Below are 21,440 nucleotides of genomic sequence, written 5' to 3' on the forward strand. Positions count from 1 at the left end.
GTGGGCTCGGAGCGCCGGACGCTGGTCCAGGCTGGGTCTGTGGCGCCGGGCGCCGGGTCGCGGGCTGGTAAGGCCGTTTCCTAGCCTCCCGCAACCAATCCATCCTTCCTCTACACCTTCGAGTGACCAGTTTAGCCTCTCTACAGCCCTCGGTGACCAGTCCAGCAGCGCGCCCATTCTTCTCCCAGGGCAGGGACTGACTTTCAAAGACTCGGGAATTCCAAGGACGTGGTTCGAGACCCGCCTCTGCCACTTCCTAGCTGTGTTACCTTCAGCGAGTGATTTATGCTCCCTACCCCCTTGCCCCAGCCTGAATGTTCTCACCTGTAAAATGAGGAAACACAATATTTTGTTTCGAGAAAATGTGTTCAATGCCACAAAAGCCAAGCCCTTTTACTAAGAGGGAAATGGCCTAGAACAACGAAAGAATTTCTCTCAAGGTCAAAGGGAGGTTAGATGAAAGGCAAAGCCAGGGCCTTAATTCTGAGGCTAAGATGCTTGGTTTCAAATCCTGGCTCCAACACTCACTTCTGGGATGATCTTTCCCAACAGACTGTTTCCTCTGGGCCTCAGTTTCCTCATGTGTAAAAGGGGGATAGTGATGATAAATTTTTCACAGGGTTGTTATGGGAATTTTTATTTATTTATAGCATTGACATTAGTGCACTTGCTTTGTGCCAGCGCTATACTTGCCACTTTATACCCCAAATGTTGTAAAGTGGGGATCACCATCCCCATTGCACAGAAAGGCAAAGCAGTGAGGTCAAGGTCACGCATCTAAGTTGTATACATTTGAACCCAGGCCCACCCAACCCATCGTCTGGGCTTTTGGGGTGGTCTAACTTGCTTTTGAGGCTGGGGGTATTGGAGGAAGAGCCGGAAGTAGGAGTATTTTCTCTAAATCAGATCATGTCCCTCCTCTGCTCAGAACCCTCCATGCTTCCTGATGGGGGCTGGGTGAGTCAAGGAGTCGAAAGAAAGATTTCTTGGACTCTCAAGGTTTGGCAGTAGTGCTCTTTTATTCAGAGAATAGTATGGAATTGCATGGGGACAGGACCCATGGGCAGTAAGAGCTGCAATGTGTTGAGGGTTAGAGCTAAATTTATAAGGCATAGGTATGTGAGTTATTTCTGTACAAGACAAAGGAAAGATCATGAAAAAAATCATTAAAATGGTATCAGTGCAGGTGGGGTCTGGTAACTTTAGATAAGAATCAGATCGGATTAAGTCAGGACGTCCTATGCTTCCTGGAAGATGATACAGATCAGTATGTAGGGCAGGACACCTTGGGCTTCTCTCCCTGGAGCAGCCTTCATCCTCATCAGTTCCCATCCCACTCAGGGCAAAAGCCACAGTCTTCACCATGACTCACTATACCCTCTGTGATCTGGCTCCAGTTAACTCTCAACCTCTTCTCCTCTCTCTTTTCCCCTCATTCACTCTGCCCATTGGCTTCTCTCCTGTTTCTCTGAGATATCTTCCACCACAGGGCCTTTGTACTGGTTATTCCCTCTGCCTGGAACATTCTTCCCTCAGATATTCCAATAGCTCTCTCCTTCACCTCCTTCAAGTCTTTACTCAAACATCACCTCCTCAGTAAGGCCTTCTCTGACCACACTATTTCAACTCACAAACTTCACTCCACTTCCTGCCCCCCTTCCCTGGTTTTTCTATTTAACACATGTCACCTTATTAAATAGAGTTATTTTATTTTGTATATTGTGCCCCTCACAAGAAGCCAGCACCAAGAGGACGAAGATTTTTGCCTGTGTTGTTCCTTGCTGTGTCCCCAGTGTCTAGAAAAGCACATGGTAAGTGGTTAATAGGAATTTTGAAAAGAATGACTTTTTTTCGGTAAGCAATTTCTCCCATGTATAGAGCTCTTGTTCTGAACCAGGCCCTGTGCCAGTCTCTTTACAGACACTGTTTAACTGCATCTCTCTCTCACCAACACTGAGCAAGAGGCAGTGCCACTGTCCCCCTTTTACAGATGGAGACACTGAGGCTCAGAAGTCTGTCAGCCTTTAGCCACCAGGCTATCTGATATGACCTCCTGTTTGTGAAGCAGTGGCGCTAGGTTTGGCACCATCAGCCACAGTCCGGTAGAGTTAGTTATTGTCATAGGTGCTTTTTATATAGATTTGCCCCCAAGGGTGAGCTGTCACGCAGCTCCTGAGTCAGACCTTTATGTCTGGAGGGAGACAGGGGGTGGTTTCTGTCTTGAAATTGAGTCACCTGGGAGAGGGGCATTGGGCACAGGCCCAGGGCTCTAAAATGAGTCATCTTTTCACAGACCAATGAGAGGCATAGCAGGGGCCCCGTAATGTATCATACAGGTTGGGAAGCTGAGGTCCAAAAAGGGTTGAGGCTTTTCTGAGGTCACACAGCACAGGGACAGAGACAGGGAGGTCTGACTCCTGACAAAGGGGGTTAGAGACGGGTGGGGGAAGCGTCACATCCCTCCCTCTCCCAGGGGTGGGAGAGATGCCCCAGCCAGCTGCTTCTGTTCCAGACTGTGAGAAGAGGGGTGAGTCAGCCTGCTGTGGGGGGAGCAGGCTTTAAGCCTATCCCCCACTATACACACACACCCAGATGGGCTGGAAGCTGTTTTTCTGGGATGCCAAGGCTCCTGACTCAGCATTGGGAATCTTGGCTGAGTGTGTTCTGGGAAATGTCAGGCCAACAGGAAACAGAGGGCTCCCACTCACACCATCCTGCAGGTGGGCGGGGAGCAGAGAGAGCAGAGTGTACGACGGAACAGGGGCCCAGTGTGCGAGGGGCTGAGTGCGAGGGGGGTTAGGTACACGGGAGAGTCGAGGGTGTGGGAGCGACAGTTGGAGAGCAAGGCAGGGGGTCGATGTGTGCAAGGGGAGAGGCTGGGTGCCCGGCTGTGGGTGTTTGAAGCAGAGGATGGCTGTGTAAAGTGGAGGGGTTCCATGTGCAAGGGAAATGTTTGCTGGGAAGATGTGTGTTCCAAGGAGGGATGTTGAGCCTGTTGGGGGTAAAAATAAGAAGGGAGGTTGGTGGGGGACCTGCCGGCCAGTGGCCTAGTAGTTAAGTTGTCGCGCCCCGCTTCGGTGGCCTGGGTTCATCGGTTCGGATCCTGGGGACAGACACGGCACAGCCCATCAGGCCAGGTTGAGGCGGCATTCCACATGCCACAACTAGAAGGACCCACAACTAAAAATACACAACTATGTACCCAGGGGCTTTGGGGAGAAAAAGGAAAAAATAAAAGCTTTAAAAGAAAAAAGAAGAAGGGAGGTTAGCAAGATGTTGGCGCAGAGGAGAGGTGTGAACTTCGTAAGGGGCGGGGGCGGGGGGCGGGGGTGTTTGCAAAAAAGACCCCCGCGTACAAAGACCCCTGAACCGAGGGAAGGGCGTAAAAAGGCACGTGAGCGCTCCCGCCTGCCCCGGCAAAATCCCCAGCAGGCCTCAAAGCCCACCCTTAGACCCCGCCCCCGGCTCCGCCCCCTCACGCACGGCTGGGCGTGCTTCGTGCCAGTCAGAGAGCTGCTGCTCCGCCATTGGCTGGCTGACCGGAGGGGGCGGGCTTTCGGGAACTCCCGGAAGCGCAAGAGGCCTTCGAGCGTAGCGGATCCGGAGCCCGGGAGCAGTGGGTGCTTAGCAACGGGGGGAGGTGCCCAGTAACCGGGTAGGGGGGACACGGGAGGAATTGTGGGTGCCTAGCAACAGAGGGAAAGGCGGTGCCTAGCAATGAGGGGGGGCTCCCAGAGAAGCCAAGAGGTAGCCCTGGAGGATCTGTGGGTGTCTAGCCACGGGGGAGGCGCGGGACAGGGGGAAAGTGGGTTTAGGGAGGCGCGCAGGAAGAGCTGTGGGTTTCTAGCAACGAGAGAGGGAACCAGGAGAAACTGGGGGCCTATTAACCGAGGGGGAAGTCTGATGGGTGGGGGTCTTAGTTTAGGGTGTACGCGGAGGAATGTGAGGGCTTGGCAAAGACTGGGGCAAAGCCTGGAGTGGAAATCCCACAACTCCCACCGGAAAAATCCCTCCTCTTCTCCCCCAGGCGATGTGGCTGGAGGTGGGGGGCCTCCTGCGGGGGACCTGTGGACAGCTGGGTCGGACTGTTGGTCTGCCTTGTGGGGCCCCGAGGCCTGGGCCCCACTGGTGGGTAAGAGGCTGGGGAGTGGTCTCCCAGGGCAAGAGGCTGAGGGAGCCTTCAGGGAGTAAAAGGAGAGGGAGGGTCCAAAAGGGTCAGGCACACTCGTGTCCTCCACTCCTTACCAGTGTCCATGTCTCTTGCAGGGGCCATGTGGGGGTTCTTGGGCCCAAAAGCTTCATCAGGATGGGCCAGGCAGAGGTCTGGGTGAGGAAGACATTCGCCGGGCACGGGAGGCCCGGATCAGGAAGACACCCCGGCCCCAGGTATCATTGCCCCCCACTCACCCAGCAACACTGCCTGAAGGCAGCTGGCCTCCTGAGCTTGGGGAATGGTGTGGAGGCACGTTGGTTGGACTCCCTGGACGCTATGCCCACCCTCCCGCCCTCACACCTTTTCCCCATTTCCCAGCTGAGTGATCGCTCTCGAGAACGCAAGGTGCCCGCCTCCCGCATCAGCCGCTTGGCCAACTTTGGGGGTAGGTGTGCCCCGGGGAGATGTGACCCAGATCAGAGGAGGCAACATTTACCGAATGAAGCAAGGGAGAGGGTGAATCAGAGACAGAGAAGGGAGGGAGAGATGGAAAGAGAAGGAAGGCAAAGGCCTGCAAAACCAAGAGGAACAGAGAGGAACTTAACATTTTTTGAGAACGTGGAATGTACAAGGCCTCAAGCACATGTGATCTCTGCACTGACTCAATGAGTGTTTATTTCCATTCTGTAGATGAGGAGATAGAGGCTAAGGGAGGTGAAGGGACTTGACGCCAGGTCACGCAACAGGAATGATCAAACTTCAGGTCACAATCTGCATGAAATAATTTAGTGGGTTGCAACCAGCATGAAAAAGAATAAAATGGAAAATATGAGTGCCCCTGCAGAGTAAGGGAAAGTCTTATTTCATGAAATATTGTACGTACATTGGTCTCTACCGGTTATAATGCAAATGACTTCTTTACTGTGGGTCACGGTTCAAGTTTTAAACATACCATTTCACAGTATAAAGAAGGAGTGGAATGCCCTGGTTAGATCTGTGATACCAGGCTGCCCAAGTTTCAAGGAACGATTCTGCTGTGTCCTCACTTTGTGACTCTGGATGAGTTATTCTCTGAGCCTCAATTTCCTTTTCTGTAAAACGGAAGTTTTCCTGTAAAACTTTTCTCATGAGGGTGTGAGGACAAAATGAGTTAATGCATATGAGGCACTAGGAATGGTTCCTGCCAGGTAGGAAGTGCTCAGAAAATGCCAGCTACGGTAATTTACAGAGGTGGTAACAGTGAAAAAGACAGAGAAACTCTAGATGTCTTTGGAGCCAAGGAGACAGAGGGGGCAGAGGGAATCAGAGCTGGAGAGATAACATCAAAAGGGAGAACAGAGAGAAAGAGGCCTAGACAGACGTGCCAAGTGGAGCGAAGGGGAGAGAGAGAGAAGTAACTGATTTAGAAAGGGAGAGGTGAGCATGAAGAGGAGGAGGTGTGGACAGAGAAACAGGAGTCCTAGGATGACGGGGAGACCCAGGGGGATTATTTTGAGGCCTTCTTACCCTTGGCTACACACTAGAATCATCTGGGATGCTTAAAAATAACAGCGAATTCCAAGGCCTCATCTCATGCCATTTGAATCAGAAGCTCTGTAGCAGGGCCTGACCATTGTATTTACCAAAACTCCTCACGTGACTCAGATGTGCAGCCAGGGGTGAGAACTGCTGACATGGGAGACAGAGACGTGGAGAGACGGATCGAGAAATAGGTGGCCTCACCTTGGAGGGAAGCCCAAGCAGGGAGGGAGGGAGTCAGAGGTTGAGCGGAGGACAGAGAGCTGGCAACAAAGAGGTGGGAGACAAGGGTGCTTAGAAAGAGACTGAGAGAGCAGAGAGGGTCTGGGGAACGCCCGGGCAAGCGGGCACTCAGGCTGCTCTCTCACTCCCCAGGACTGGCTGTGGGCTTGGGACTTGGAGCGCTGGCTGAGGTGGCTAAGAAGTCCCTGCCAGGAGGACATCGACAATCAGGTGAGTGAGCCACAGTGGCCTTGCTGTGTGACTTGGGGCAAGTGGCTTCACCTCTCGGAGCCCCAGTTTCCTCGTCTGGAAAATGGAGGTGATGATAATATATCCACCCCTTGGGTCATTGCGAAATGCTCAGAACAGGGTGAAGCCACCATCAGGGCTGTGATGGGTAGAAGCGTATCACGTGAGAAAAAGATTTAAGCCATGGAGAGTTTAGTTCCTAACTCGGAGCAGGAGAGGGAAGCTGAAAACAGGAGTGCCACTGGGGTCTGTGTACAACAGGGATGGAAGGAGATGAGTAGAGATCAGCGTTTGTGGGCAGAATTCCCCAACAAGTCAGAGTCGTGAAACAAAACTGGGGGTGGAGAGTCGAGATTAAAAAGAGATCATAACTGACAAATGGAATGTGTGAACCATGATTGGATGTTAGTTTGAAAAAAATAAGTATAAAAAACTCTCAGGGACAACTGGCAAAATCTGAATACGGACCGGATAGTAGATATTAGAGATTCAGTGTGAATTTTCATTCTTTTTTTTTTTAAAGATTTTATTTTTCCTTTTTTCTCCCCAAAGCCCCCCGGTACATAGTTGTATATTTTTAGTTGTGGGTCCTTCTAGTTGTGGCATGTGGGATGCCGCCTCAGCATGGCCTGATGAGCAGTGCCGTGTCCGCGCCCATGATCTGAGCTGGCGTAACCCTGGGCCACCGAAGCAGAGCGCTCGAACTTAACCACTTGGCCACGGGGCCCGCCCCGTAGTGTTAATTTTCTTAGGTGTGATTACGGCCCTGGGATTGTGTAGAGAATAGCCTTATTAGCACAGGTCAAGTACAACTACATGCAAATGGATGAGCAAAAAATAGTGGTAAGTGTTTGGGTTCACAAACAGAAAAAGAAGATGAGACTGTTAAAATGTTGAGTCAAACGTGCGGGTGTTCATGATACTATGTGTGCAAGTTTTCTGTCTGTTTGGATTTTTTTCAAAATAAAAAGTTAAGGGTAAGGCTGGCCCGGTGGCGCAGCAGTTAAGTTCGCACATTCCGCTTCAGCGACCCGGGGTTCGCTGGTTCGGATCCCGGGTGCAGACATGGCACTGCTTGGCAAGCCATGCTGTGGTAGGCATCCCACAAATAAAGTAGAGGAAGATAGGCACGAATGTTAGCTCAGGGCCAGTCTTCCTCAGCAAAAAGAGGAGGATTGCCGGCAGATGTTAGCTCAGGGCTAATCTTCCTCAAAAAAAAAGAAAAACAAGTTAAGGGTAGGTGGAAGATTAAGCTGAGTCCACAACCTGAGTCTCCACCCTGCTCCACCTGTGCTGTGTGACCCAGGGCCAGGCACTGTACCTCTCTGAATCTCTTGCTTCCTCACCTCAAAAATTAAGGCATTGGTAGTTCTCACTTCTTGGGATGATTGTGAGGATTCAGCCAGAGAATCCACAGAGACACTTACAATTCTGCCTGGCACAGGGTGAGCCCTCAGTAAAGAGCTCAGTAAGTTTTTTATAAAATAAATAAGAGCTTAATAAACGATTTACCGAATAAGAATATAATTTGCATATAGAACTGTGCACATAACATAAGCATTCAGCTTGGTTCATTTTCACAAAGTGGACACGTCTGTGCACCCAGATCAAGAAACCCTAGAACAGCAGTTCTCAAACGTTTTGGTCTCAGGATCCCTGCACACTGTTAAAACTGAGGACTCGATAAACAAAATGTGTGATATCCATACAATGGGACATCGTTCGGCCATCAAAAGGGATGAAGTACTGATCCTAGCTACAATGTGGATGACGCTTGAAAACATTGTCTTAAGTGAAAGAAGCCAGACACAGGAGGCCACATACTGTGTGATTCCATTTATATGAAATGTCCAGAAGAGGGAAATCTATAGAGACAGGAAGTAGATTAATGGTTTCCAGGAGCTCACGGGGAGGGAGTTGGGAGAAATGGGGGGGTGACTGCTAATAGGTATGGGGTTTATTTTTGGGGTGATGAAAATCTTCCAAAATTGGTTGTAGCAATAGCTGGAAAACTGAATATACTAGAAGCCATTGAACTGTACAGCTTAAATGGGTGAATTAAATGGTATGTGAATTATAGCTCAAGAAAGCTGTTAAAACATAGAATGAGGGCTCCCAAGAGCTTGTTTATGTGGGTTATAGTTTACGGATATTTACTATATCAGAGATTAAAACTGAGAAATTTTTAAAACACAGGAATATACACACATATTCCCTCGGCCGTCAGCAATGACATCATCACAGGTCGTGGGGCTTCGGGGAAACTCCACTGAACGTGTCTGGGAGAATGAGAGTCAAAAAGGGCAAATAACGTATTAATATTATTATGAAAATAGTTTTGACCTCACAGACCCTCCTGAAGGGTCTCAGGGACCCTCAGGGGACTGCGGTCCACATTTTGAGAATCACTGCCCTGGGTCTCCAGAAGCCCCCCTCACGCCCCGTCCTGGCCACTCCCCTCACCAAGGGTAACCACTATCCCGGCTTGTGACCCGGGAGATTAGTTTTTCCTGTTCTTCTCTTTACACCAATGTAATCGGGCATTGTATTCTCGTCTGTGTCTGGCTTCTTCTGCCCAACATCCTGTTGAGAGATGCATCCACGTTGCTCTGAGTAGACGTGGGTTGTTTATTCATTACTGTAGTCGTCACTCTGTGACTGTTCCACAATTCCTTTGTTCATTCTGTTGATGGTCATTTGGGTTATTTCCAGTTTGGGACTGTTACAAATAGTGCTGCCAGGAACCTTCCTGGAAGATCTGTCCGTGGACACATTTATATGTTTCTCTTGGGTATAGATCTAGGGCAGAATTGCCTCAGGTGTAGGTGTGTGCTTTACTAGAAACTTCCCAACTGTCTTCCAAAGGGCCTGTGCCATGACTGGCTCTCTCATCAGCAGTGTTGGCATTCAGGCTGCTCCATATCTCTGCCCACACTTGGTATTGTCTTTTTCATTTTAGCCATTCGAGTGGGTGTGCAGTGGCGCTATGGTGTCATAATGATTATTTTTGTGGTTGTCATACGAATGATCATTCTCTCCACCCCAGAAGGCAGCTCCCAGCCAGGCTCCAGCCCTTTGCTGTCGGAGGCCAACGCCGAGCGGATTGTGCAGACCTTGTGTACAGTTCGAGGGGCCGCCCTCAAGATTGGCCAAATGCTCAGCATCCAGGGTACAGCATGACCCTCGACTCCTGACCCCTGGCCTCACTTCTCCCCCGCCCCACCCATCAACAAGCCCCGACTTCAGATACTCCCACAGGGGCCCCTCCTTGGCTCCTCGCTCACTGCTTCCCTTGTCCCGCTGTCTCCCAAGACAACAGCTTCATCAGCCCCCAGCTGCAGCGCATCTTCGAGCGGGTCCGCCAGAGCGCCGACTTCATGCCCCGCTGGCAGATGCTGGTGAGTGCCTGCCGGGGCGAGGCTGGCCGGGGAGGCGTGCTCCACCTGCCTGAGCCTCCTGGCTTCATTGCTCGACTCCTCATCTGACTCTAGTCTCAGTTTCCCCATCTATAAAATGGGGATCACTAAAGCTCACATCTCAGAGGAGTGTTGTGTTGATTAACTGAGAGAATGGTGCGGGGTGCTCAGTCCAGTCCCTGGCAGGCTCTGTCACGGCTGATAAAGAGGCAGTGATGTGCAGTGGTTAGGGGCCAGACTCCGTGAGTTCAAACCCTGGCTCTGCTGCTTACTACCTGTGTGATCTCAGACATGTGGCCTGACCTCTCTGTGCCTCAGTTACCTCATCTGTGAAGTGGCAATGGTGATTGCATCACCGACATCCTAGGGTCACGTAAATTAGTATATGGAAAGCACTTAGAAGGGTTTCTGACACACCAGGAGTGACGTGCGAGTTTTTGCTATTATTATTACTGGTTTTGTAATTAAAGGACATCATGTCTGTAAATAGGTTGGCACAGCGCCTGGCACTGAGTAAGTGCCCAAGACATGAGCTGTTCTTCTAATAACTGGGTGAGGGTGTAGAATCCAGAGTCCAGCCGCCTGCCTGCCTTCTTTTTTTTTTTTAATTTTTAATTTTTTTTGAGGAAGATTAGCCCTGAGCTAACATCTGCCACCAATTCTCCTCTTTTTGCTGAGGAAGGTTGGCCCTGAGCTAACACCCGTGCCCATCTTCCTCTGCTTTATATGTGGGATGCCTACCACAGCATGGCTTGCCAAGCAGTGCCATGTCTGCACCCGGGATCTGAACCGGCGGACCCCGGGTGGCCAAAGTGGAACGTGCACACTTAACCGCTGCGCCACCGGGCCAGCCCCTGCCTTCCTTCTGATCTCTGTTCTGCTTACTCGCCATGCGACTCTGGGTAATTACTGCCCCTTGCTGAGCCACTCTGGAATGGACCCGGCCCACAGGAGGCCCTCTGTAATCGTCAGCTCTTCTTTATCACATTAACTTTGAGTTAATAATACAATATATGAGTATAATGAAGGATTATTATCAGTCTTCACTATACACGATAGCAGTCCCCACAACAGCCCGCACAGCCTCAGGAGTACAGGCTCACGCTGGGCCTCCCAGTTTGCCAGCGCCTGGCTCGTCACCTTGGCCAAGAGACTTCTCTCTCAGCCTCAGTTTCCTCGTCTGTAAAGTGGGATAGTAGCCAAGAGCTTAGCCCAGGGCCCAGTGTGTGGTGAGTGGGGTTATTAATACGCAAAGCGCTCAGCCCAGGGAGTAAACTCAGCTGCCCTTCACCATGATGACAGTTGTCACAATCACCCTCCACAGAGAGTTCTCGAGGAGGAGCTCGGCACAGACTGGCAGGCCAAGGTGGCCTCTTTGGAGGAGGTGCCCTTTGCCGCTGCGTCAATCGGGCAGGTGCACCAGGGCCTGCTGAGGGACGGGACAGAGGTCGCCGTGAAGATCCAGGTGAGAGGGGAGACGGGGCAGGAGCGGGGGTGGGCACCCTGCTGTTTCAGAGGAGTGACTCCCACCCTCCGGCCCTTCCTCCCTCGCAGTACCCAGGTGTTGCCCAGAGCATTCAGAGCGACATGCAGAACCTGCTGGCGGTGCTCAAGATGAGCGTGGCCCTGCCGGAGGGTGAGGCGCCCGCTCCACCCCTGAGTGTGGGCGGGATACCCCGAAGAGAGGGGCTGGACGGAGGGAGGGCAGCCGGCTTGGGGCAGGGTGCGCCGTGTGTGTGAGTGAATGTGTAAGTCTGTGCGTTTGAGACAGAAAGAAGGGACACCAAGCAGGGAGAGCCCAGAGAGTAGGAACATGTGAGAAAAAGACAAACTAGAGATTGCAACAGAGAGACGGACGCCCAGACCAAAATCGAGAAACAGACACACAGAGGATGTGCAAAGGGGGACAGCAGGTGCAAAAAAGAGCCACAGACGCAGGAAGGCAGGGTAAGCGGGCCCTTGTGTTTGTGCTACAGCATGTGAGAAAGCGCCTGGAGACAATGGAGCAGGGTGTGTGTGTGAGCGAGAGGGAGAGACAGAGAGGCAGGCCTAGAAGTAAGATTAAGAGGCAGAGAGCAGTGTGCGAGAGACAGTAGGGAAAAGAGACCGAGGAGGTGGCATGTGTGACTATGAAAGAGATGCCTCGCGGGACTGTTGTATGTGCCTGTCAGAGAGACAGACCCCAGGAGAGGGGCTTCAGAAGAGCAGAAGTGTGTGGACAGACGATGCAGGTAAAAGGCACGTAGCAGAAGCTGTGAGGGACAGCAAGACGGAGAGGAGGAGACACCAGTAACACAATCGTCATGACTAGGAGCCTGAGGGGTTGGGCGGGAGGTGGAGGGGACAGGCTGTGGCGTTCCCTGGCTGATGTGGCTGCCTCCACCGCCCCCTCAGGCCTGTTTGCTGAGCAGAGCCTGCAGGCCTTGCAGCAGGAGCTGGCTTGGGAGTGTGACTACCGTCGGGAAGCGGCTTGTGCCCAGAACTTCAGGTGAGCTGAGCCCCCTGCAGGCCCCTCAAGGACCTGGTCCCTCCAGCTCCCCTCCCTGGATGAACGGGAGGTGGATGCCCCCACAGCCTCTGGCAGCTGGAGCCCTGGGGTGGGGCTGGCAAACTCTTGTCTCTTCTTTCATTTGTTCATCCATCCGTCCCTTCACTCATTACTTCATTTACCCCCTGGGTCCTCTGGGAGCTTGGGCAGGTCACGTCCTCTCCGTGTCAGTTTCCTCCTCTTTCGAACGGGGCACATAAGCCCTGCCATCTGATGGGGGAGACGGACTTGTCAACAGGCACTTAACCGCACAAGGAGATACTGACAAAGATGAAGCGGTCTCACTGTCAGGAGTTGGAGAGGAGAGGGCTCCAGGGCCTCCCTGTGCACCACGGGCAGAAGGAGAAATTGATCGAAGCATTTTGGAGAACAATCTGGCATCATCAAGGCTTGATATTCACCTACATCCCAACAGTCATCCTTGCTAACTCCTCTAGGGACCCTGACACCAGTAGACACCATCAGACTGTTCCAGGATGCTCAGCCCCAGCAATGGCCCCAAACTGGAAACAACTCAGATCTATCAAATTCAGCCCACAGGGTGGATAAATAAATGATGGCATATTCATCAGTGGACTGTCATACAGCAGTGAAAAGGAATGAATGACAGATACAGAGAACAATGCGGCTGTATCTTAGAAGCATTGTGATGGGCAGCAATTCATTAGACCACAGTGTGGAGTGTGGCCCACACATTTATTGAGCCAAGCTCTGTAGACAATGGAGCGAGAGAAAGGGCAGTAGAAGCAGTGGTTAGGGGCATGGGCCCTGGCCTCAGATGTGGGATCCAGTCCCGGGTCAGCCCCTCACAGGCTGGGTGGCCTCACTCTGCACAGTGGCCTCGGAAGGGTAACCTCCTTCTAGGAGAGTGAGGATAAAAGGGAATTGTGCTGGTTAAATGCTTAGCACGGGGCATGGCCCATGAGGAGTGGTTCAAAATCAGAGATTTATAAACGAGGACAAAAATACAAGTCCCGAAGGAAGCAAGATGTTGAGGAAGAGGGTGCGAGGTGGGCTGGGCCAGAGCACTCCCTGGGGGTCTCTGAGACAACCCCCCAACACACACACAGGATTTCCTAGTGCCCTTCGGATAAAGCCCAGATCATTCCCCTGGCCCCTCCCCGTCTCCCTGCTCCCCACCGCTCTGCTCCACCCATCCCACAGATCGCCAGCCACAGGCCACGCTCATACTCTTTGCCTCCCCAATCTTACCCTGACACACTCATCTCAATCTCTGATCGGTCTCTTTGTTTGTGAGAGTGTGGTCTCCCGTGTGTGTGGTGGGCAGACCCACACTCCTCTGCTACTCTGCCCATTGTCCAGCACAGGGACCAAGACCGAGAGGGACGCTTTCCCCTTATGAACCAGTGACTCCACGGAGTGACCAATGAGTACCACTATGGACTCAGAGATTTTTATATCAGTGACTGTTTTTTGGATGGATTAATTAATGAGTTGATGAAAAAGTAATGATCAGCAAGCTAAATACATTGAGCTCACACTGGGACAACCGGAAGTCATACCAATGTTTCTAGTGGGAAAGTGGCAGCTGGGTCTCCAGTAGCACCCCGCTTAGGGGCAGGCAGAGTGGGTGCTGTGGAGATATTTGCGGAATGAGTGAGTGACATGTCTGAGTGCATGTCAGTCCAGCCAGGTCTTGGCCATCACTCAGGGCAGACAGAAGCAAGAGGAGGGCAGGAGGGAAGGCAAGACATCAGCCATTCATGGAGGACTTCTCAGAGGAGGAGGCCTCGAGCTGGGCCATAGGGGCCTGAAGTACAAAGTCTTCTCCCCTCCCCTCTCTTGTCTCTTGTCTCAGGCAGCTGTTGGCGGATGACCCCTTCTTCCGGGTGCCGGCTGTGATTAAGGAGCTGTGCACGACGCGGGTGCTGGGCATGGAGCTGGCTGGAGGGGTGCCCCTGGACCAGTGCCAGGGCCTGAGCCAGGACATCCGGAACCAGGTACGTGGTCTTGTGGGACAGTAGGAAGGGTGCTGCCCAGGGCAGGGCTGGCCATACCCACGGTCCTTCTCCAGGCCAGAGAGAGCTTTACAGGGGCGGGTCACTCTGAGGTGTCTGTTCCTCCTTCTCCCTGCCCCAGATTTGCTTCCAGCTCCTGAGGCTGTGTCTGCGGGAGCTGTTTGAGTTCCGATTCATGCAGACGGACCCCAACTGGGCCAACTTCCTGTATGATGCCTCCAGCCACCAGGTCGGTTCCTTGTGATGTATGTCAGGGTACATTAGCTATTGTAAGAAATATTTCCTGATAGTTCAGTAGCTCAATGCAATAGTAGTTTATTACCCTCGCAACAGGCTGGGGTGGTCCTTCTGCATGTGGTGATTCAGGGACCCAGGCTCCTTCCCTTCTCTGATTGTGTCAGCCCCTAGGCCTGGCAATGCTCTGCTTCCAGTGGAAGGGGAAAGAGAGGCTGAGAAGGTAACCCCCTGCCTAACTGCCTTGGCCAGTCCCTTTACCATTCCATTGGTGAGAACTGGTCACATGGCCTGTCTAGGGGCAAGGGATGCTGGGAAATGGAGTCCTTGGCTAGGCAGTGGCTTCCTACTGGCAGTGTGACAGTATAGAAGACAGAGCACAACTTTTGGAAGGCAGTAAGTCACCACTACCACACTTGTCCTTCCTTTAGAGCACACCAAGCACCCACTGTCTGCCTCTTGACAGCGATGGCAAGACATCCCTGATCCTCGCCTTCTGAGTTCCCTGTCTAACAGGGGGACCCGTGACCAGACAGTGATGACCTAGAGGTGTTAGGCCCATGATGGGGAGGCCCAGGCCAGAGTGGGCAGTGATCGGGGAGGTGGAGGGGGTTGTGGGGAGCCAGGGAAAGTGGCCCACCCAGCCCAGGTGGCAGAGGGGGATCAAGGAAGGCTTCTTAAAGGAAGTGCCATTAGAGCTGAAACCAGAAGTGTGAGAAGGGACAGCCATCCAAAGAGCAGGGAAGAGTGTTCCCAGCCAAGGACACAGGGTGTCCACAGGCCTGGGGCGAAACTTTGGACGGCAAGACTCTCAGTGTGCGTGGTTGCCAAATGGCTCTCAAAGTGGTACGTACCCAGTCTGTCCCCATCACAGCTCCCCAGCACCCTCGGGATCAAGTCTGAGCCCTTTGCCGAGTATGCTGTGGCCCATCTGAGTCTCCAGCCTCAGTCCCTTGTCATCCCCTCCCGCCAAGTACACATACCCCCTGCATCCTCTCCTAGGCTCATTCCCCAGGGAGGTAGGTGTTTTTCTGACTCTGGGGGTGATAGGAGTCCTGACATCGATTTACTGGGTCTCAACAGTATTTTTGTTTTAACGGCATAGAATAGAAAATAGCAGGGTGTCGCAGATGGGAGGGATCCGTATTATTTCGGGACACTTTTGTTTGACATTTACATTTACATGTGCATGAGCACTGGCACCCAGCGTGGTCTGTACTTCTTACTGTGGGTTGTGATCGAGAGTTTGAACTCACTGCCCTAGAGAAACTCGTACATGTGTGTTCATCGAGCACTGTTTCTAACAGCAAAACCCAGAAACACCCAGCATGTCCATCCACCAGATAAATGCATTGTGATATAGTCACACAGCAGAGTCTTCACACAGCAGTGAAAAATGAATGAACGAGCTGGAACTGCACGTGGCAATGGAATAAATCGCAAAACCATGTCGGGCACAGATAACAAGTTGCAGGATAACCGTCATAAATACCATTTAGATGAAGTTTTAAAATAGGCAAAAAGATTACTGTGTATTGTACAATATGTATGCCCATGTTGTTCATGCGTATACATATGTGTATAAAATATAGAAATGCACACCTGGGAATTTCAGGATATCATAATTTAATAATAATAATTTCAGGAAAGTGGGGACCATGGAAGAGAGGATGGGGACATGGGGCAGGGAGGATCAGGCTGGGGTACACGGGAGGCCCCACCTGGACTAGCGGTGTTTTATATTTTAAGCTGAGGGGTGGGATTGGTGGCTGTTCATTTTACTTTTCCATATATTATTCTCTGGATTTTCTTCCGTGCTTAAAACATGTTATTATAAAAATAATTAGGACCAAAATAATAAAAGCCGGGTCCTTTCAGGTTCATGTGAGGGTGGATTGGAAGTGTGGAGACTGGAGGCAGCTGGGTGGGGACTCTGGCGGCGGGGGAGGGGGACAAGGAGGGACCCTGGCCACCCCTGTAGACGGTGAGGAGCATGGGTGGACTCCTAGCATCCCTTTCCCCATCCCTCATTTCCAGGTGACCCTGCTGGACTTCGGTGCAAGCCGGGAATTTGGAACTGAATTCACAGATCATTACATCGAGGTGAGTCCCTCCAACCCTGGGGTCTCAGGGGCCGAGCTTCAAGCCAGACACTGAGACAAGGGTGAGAAGGAGAAATACAGTATCTGGAATTAAGAAATCATACGTAATAATAATATCAATAGCCAAGAAATACCAAGCACTTAATATTATGTCAGGCACTGTTCTAACTGCTGTCCCTGTGCTGTGTGATCTAAGCCACACAGCAACTCTATGGGGTAAGGACCATTTTTAGCCCCATTTTACAGATGAAGTAACTGGGGCTCAGAGAGGTTAATTCACTTGCCCAAGGTCACAGCAGACCTGGGATTCAAACTCAGGCAGTCTGGGTCCAGAGCCCATGCTCCCAACCCCTGACCAGCCCTTTCCTCACAGAAAGGCCCACGACGGCCATCCTGTCACCTCCACACACCCACACTGTCCAGGGCCTTGGTGTCCAGCCTTATGCTCACATCCTCCCCGGCAGGCTGCTCCATAGGGGCCTCGCTCTCCTCAGGAAGTGTTTCCTTACTGATGTTGCCCGTCCCTCCCACTGTCCATCCTGCCCACCGGGCTTGATTGGTCTCAGAGGCCACAGACAACACCGTCTCATTAACTTGTTGAGATTGGACATTTGACCTGGTCTTCCAATCATTCAGTTAAGTCAAACCTTCTCTGACAGCCCTCTGTTCCCACCTATTCTAGGCAACACTGGGGTTAACAGTGACCCATCCAACCCAGGTCCCCGCCGTCACAGAGCTCACAGGCCAGTAAGGGGACAGACAAGAAGGACCCAGAGTGGTCAGGGCTGGGATGGGGAAGCCCAGGGGACTGTGGGGGCCCAGAGGAGGAGCCTGGCCCAGCCTAGAGGATGAGGGAGAGCTTCCTGGAGGAGGAGACATCAGAGTGGAGACCTGAGGGATGAGGAGACCAATCAGGAAGAGGCTGGGAGGGCACTCCAGACAGATGACATGTGCAAGGGCCCAGAGGTGAGGAAGCAGATGTATTCCATTAGAGCAGCACTTCTCAAACTGTAATGTACACGACGAACACCCTGCTCCATGATGCTGTCAAAATGCAGCTTCTGCCTAGAGTCAGGCATCACATGCTGCGTTTCTCACACACCCCCAGGTGACGCCAAAGCTACTTGTACAGGGACAGCCCCTGGAGTACAGTCCCATGTTGCTTAACGACAGGACACGTTCTGAGAAATGCAACGTTAGGCTATTTTGTCATGAAACACCGTAGAGTGCACTTACACAAACCCAGACGGTACAATCTACTGCACACCTAGGCTCTGTGGTACTAACCTCACCGGTGCCCGTCGAACATGCGGTCCATCGTTGACTGAATGTCTGAAATGTCCTCGTGTGGCACACGGCTTTAGTAAGGTTCTAGAGGACCAGCAGCAAGTTCATGTTCTGACTGGGCCCGTGGAGCAGGAGCCAGCAATGAGGCTGGAGCCAAATCACTGTGGGTCTTAGAAGCCATGCTTTGCAGCTTGTCCTTCCTCCGGGTACCATGGGGAGCCACGGAGGGATCTGAGCAGAGGAGGGACACAGTCGGAATTAGAAAACTCCCTCTGAATACTGGTCTTTAAGACTGGGAGCTGAGGGGCTGGCCCGGTGGCGCAGCGGTTAAGTTTGCACATTCTGCTTCGGCGGCTGGGGGTTCGCCGGTTTGGATCTCAGGTGCAGACATGGCACCGCTTGGCAAGCCATGCTGTGGCAGGCGTCCCACGCATAAAGTTGAGGAAGATGGACACGGATGTTAGCTCAGGGCCAGTCTTCCTCAGCGAAAAGAGGAAGATTGGCAGCAGTTAGCTCAGGGCTGATCTTCCTCAAAAAAAAAGAAAAAAAAAGACTGGGAGCTGGGAGGCTGTGGGGAGGGGAGGGGAGGGACAAGGCCCAGGGCTCTGGCCTGGGGACTGGAGGATGGTGGGGCCACCCCTGGGATCAGGACTGGAAGGAGGAGCTGGTAATCCTCCCCCCAACACACACAGGCCCCTTGCGGCCCTCTCTGCAGGCTACTTGAGACACAAAGCCGAGGCCTGTCTTTCTGAGTAGCTGGGACATCTTGTGCCGCCCTCCCGCCCCCAGGCCCTCCTCCCGTCTCCCCAGCCTTTTCCAGTTTAAAAAAGCCCTGTCACACAGGCCCCCGAGGACCACAGGCCTGACAGATGGCCGGACGGGCTCGGGCAGGGGCAGCTGAGACAGAAGAGAGCTGCCAGAGTTAATCCTGTATTCCCCTTCCTCCCACGGAAGGGCACCCCAGCGGCTAAGGGCTCGCCCTGCTCTACTTCTTGCCATTCTCTGCCCTGAGCCTTCTCCCTCTTCTGTGACGTGGGGACCCTCATAGCCACCTCTTGAGAAGAACAGCAGCTCCTAATATTCATGACGCTTCCTACACGCAGACACAGTGCTAAATACTCCACAGGCATCACCTCCTTTATCTTCCCAGCAACCCCATGAGGAGGAGACTTTCCTCGTCCCCACTTCACAGAGGAGAAAGCAGAGGCCTGAGACAAGGCGACTTGCCCAGAGTCTCCCAGCCAGCAAGTGGCAGAGCTGGGATCAAGCCCAGGCAGGCTGGCTCCCACTTCTGTCTGTCTGTCCGTGTGCCCTCCCCATGGGCACTCGTGGCTGGTGCTCAGCTCTGCACACTGATTTGCTAAACAAAGGTTCACCAAGGGCCTTCTGGGCCCCACGGCCCGTGCCACACGGGACTACACCCAACCAGAACCCCCGCTCTCTCTGGGCTCCCCATCCAGTGCAGGAGACAGACATTGACAGACGTCACAGAGATGGCCCGGAGCAACCTCGCCCACAGTTCTGGGTCACAGTCACATCCTCATCCAGTTGAGGGTTTGGACCCATGACAGCCCCTCACATTTATCTTCCTGTGCTGTTTCCCTGTGGTAGTTTCCAGGCAGGCGCTGTGTTCCCAGCGAGGTGGGCAGAACCTCTGACCAGCTGCACCCCCAGGCTCTGGGACAGTTTCCAGGGAGACATGGGGGCAAGGGGAGGAGGGGGAGGCTTCTAGCCAGAGGACTTAGGGAGCTGAGAAGGAAAGTGGGTATGGGGAGGGCCAGGCTTCTAGCTCCGGCTGCAGACCCCTCCTTGAACCCCGGCTTGCTTGCCCTGGGCCTTTGACCCTCTGCCCATCCCCCCAGGTGGTGATGGCTGCAGCCAACGGAGACCGAGACCAGGTCCTGCAGAAATCCCGGGACCTCAGATTCCTCACAGGCTTTGAAACCAAGGTCAGGAGACACTGGAGGAGTAGGGGCAGGTGTCCACTGGGAGGAGCGCGGAGCTGTCTGTCTCTACTGGGGGAACTCTCTCAGGGAGTGGGGAAGTCTAGGGGGCTGCTTGTCTATAGTGGGGGGGGGGAACGCCCTCTGGGGAGGGGGGGGGGGGGGGGGGGGGGGGGGCTGCTTGGCTACTCAGGAACCCTGGGAAAATGGGAGCCACTTTTCTGGGGGAGGGAGTAGGGGACTGCTAGTGGGTACTGGGGGTCCGGATTGGAGGCTGCTTCTCTGTTCTAAAGTGAGGGCTACTTGTCTGTCAGAGGTTCTGAGAGGAAGTGAAGGGCCATTTCTTTTGCGAGTAGGGGACTGCTTGTCTCCTAGGGGATCTGGAGGGAGTGGAGGCTGCTTATTACTCTTTGGGGAGTCGGGGGGTGGCACTTGTGTTCATACTTGAGACCCTGAGGGATTGAGGTCTGTGCGTCCCTTCCTGGTAAGTGGAGGACTGTACTGGGGGCCTCTGCTCTCCTTCACTCCTAGGCATTCTCTGACGCCCACGTGGAGGCGGTGATGATCCTGGGGGAGCCCTTCGCCACTCCCGGCCCCTACGACTTCGGGGCAGGTGACACTGCCCGCCGGGTGCAGGCTCTCATCCCTGTGCTGCTGCGGCACCGGCTCCGCCCCCCGCCTGAGGAGACCTATGCCCTGCACCGCAAGCTGGCAGGGGCTTTCCTAGCCTGTGCCCGCCTCCGCGCCCACATCGCCTGCCGGGACCTCTTCCAGGACACCTACCACCGCTACTGGGCCAGTCGCCAGGCATAGCCACTGCCCGCAGCCTCCTGACCAGAGCGATGTCTGGTCAGACCCCTCAGAGAGACTCCATCCTGTGATTCCGGCCCCAGAGCGGGCCATCCCCTGGTCTGATGCCTCCTTCCCACTCTGCTCCAGGTCTGGGGACCCCCTCCAACTTGGGCATCCCCATTTTGCCTAGCTCCCTTCCCTGGGGGCTGAGGAACCCTGGGGCTAGGGAACTCCCTTTCACGCCCCCATCTTCTGCCCTCTTCACTCCAAAGTGGGCACCCAGGAACCCTACACCAGGGATTAATTTATTTCTGCCAACCTTCGAGAGAGCCTTAACCCCTGCAGCCATCATGGAGATCCAGACTCATCTAGAGGGGAAGCCCCTCCCCTCTGCCTCAGGTCTCCCGCGGACCTGGCCAGTGAAAGGGGCGGGGGGTGGGCGGAGGCAGCCTCACCTTTGCCTCCCTCGCCCCTCCGCCAGCTGCCTTCTCCCCGGTCCATCTTTTCTGTGTTGGGGAGGGGGAAGGCGGGTGTTTCAACCTTCAGTCCGAATAAAAGCGGCCCTCCCCTTCCCCCAGCTCTTTTCTCTGCGCTGGGGGGGAGGGGGAGGAGCTCGCGGGCTGCCTCCAGGTGCAGATGGCCAGCCCCCTCCCATCCTCTTGTCTGAAAGCCCCAGGCCTGCCTGGGCCATCTGTTGCCGGGAACTTCCTTCTCCCCTTTCCCTCCCACCCCCTCACCCGCCCCTCCCGCACGTGCTGACCACCTGCTCGAAAGGCTGCAGCAGCTGAGAAGTCCTCCCCGACAACACACACCACCTCCCAGGCTCCGGGCCCCTTCCCTTCGCCTCCCAGCAACCTCGCCTTTGCTAATGGGCCTTAATGCCCCTGCCAGCTGCTTTGCCAAACCCACAGGATTGGGCGGGGGCGCAGCGGCGGCCAGAACCGCGCCCTCGTCCCAGCCTGGCGCCTCCGCCCCCCAAGCCGAACCGCTCGCGCAC

At 53.6% G+C, this 21,440-nt stretch overlaps 1 protein-coding gene across 6 annotated transcripts; it reads left to right on the forward strand.

The window, feature by feature from the left end:
• Window positions 1–38: 38 nt before the first annotated feature.
• On the forward strand, window positions 39–21,015 carry COQ8B (coenzyme Q8B). 6 transcript variants are annotated; one of them, XM_046680167.1, is made up of 16 exons: window positions 39–67; window positions 1,736–1,811; window positions 4,028–4,132; window positions 4,267–4,386; window positions 4,532–4,598; window positions 6,047–6,124; window positions 9,189–9,311; window positions 9,455–9,540; window positions 10,883–11,023; window positions 11,113–11,194; window positions 11,953–12,046; window positions 13,926–14,067; window positions 14,207–14,314; window positions 16,357–16,422; window positions 19,571–19,657; window positions 20,183–21,015. In XM_046680167.1, the coding sequence occupies exons 2-16, from the start codon at window positions 1,809–1,811 to the stop codon at window positions 20,462–20,464; spliced, it is 1,584 nt and encodes a 527-aa protein (XP_046536123.1). In that variant the 5' UTR covers window positions 39–67; window positions 1,736–1,808; the 3' UTR covers window positions 20,465–21,015. The 6 variants fall into 6 exon arrangements, with proteins under 6 accessions (XP_046536123.1, XP_046536125.1, XP_046536126.1 ...); XM_046680169.1 differs by lacking the exons at window positions 39–67; window positions 1,736–1,811 and adding an exon at window positions 3,595–3,616; XM_046680170.1 differs by lacking the exons at window positions 39–67; window positions 1,736–1,811 and adding an exon at window positions 3,602–3,620.
• Window positions 21,016–21,440: the final 425 nt, after the last annotated feature.

Source organism: Equus quagga, chromosome 13 (assembly GCF_021613505.1).
Source record: "Equus quagga isolate Etosha38 chromosome 13, UCLA_HA_Equagga_1.0, whole genome shotgun sequence".
Taxonomy (NCBI): domain Eukaryota; kingdom Metazoa; phylum Chordata; class Mammalia; order Perissodactyla; family Equidae; genus Equus; species Equus quagga.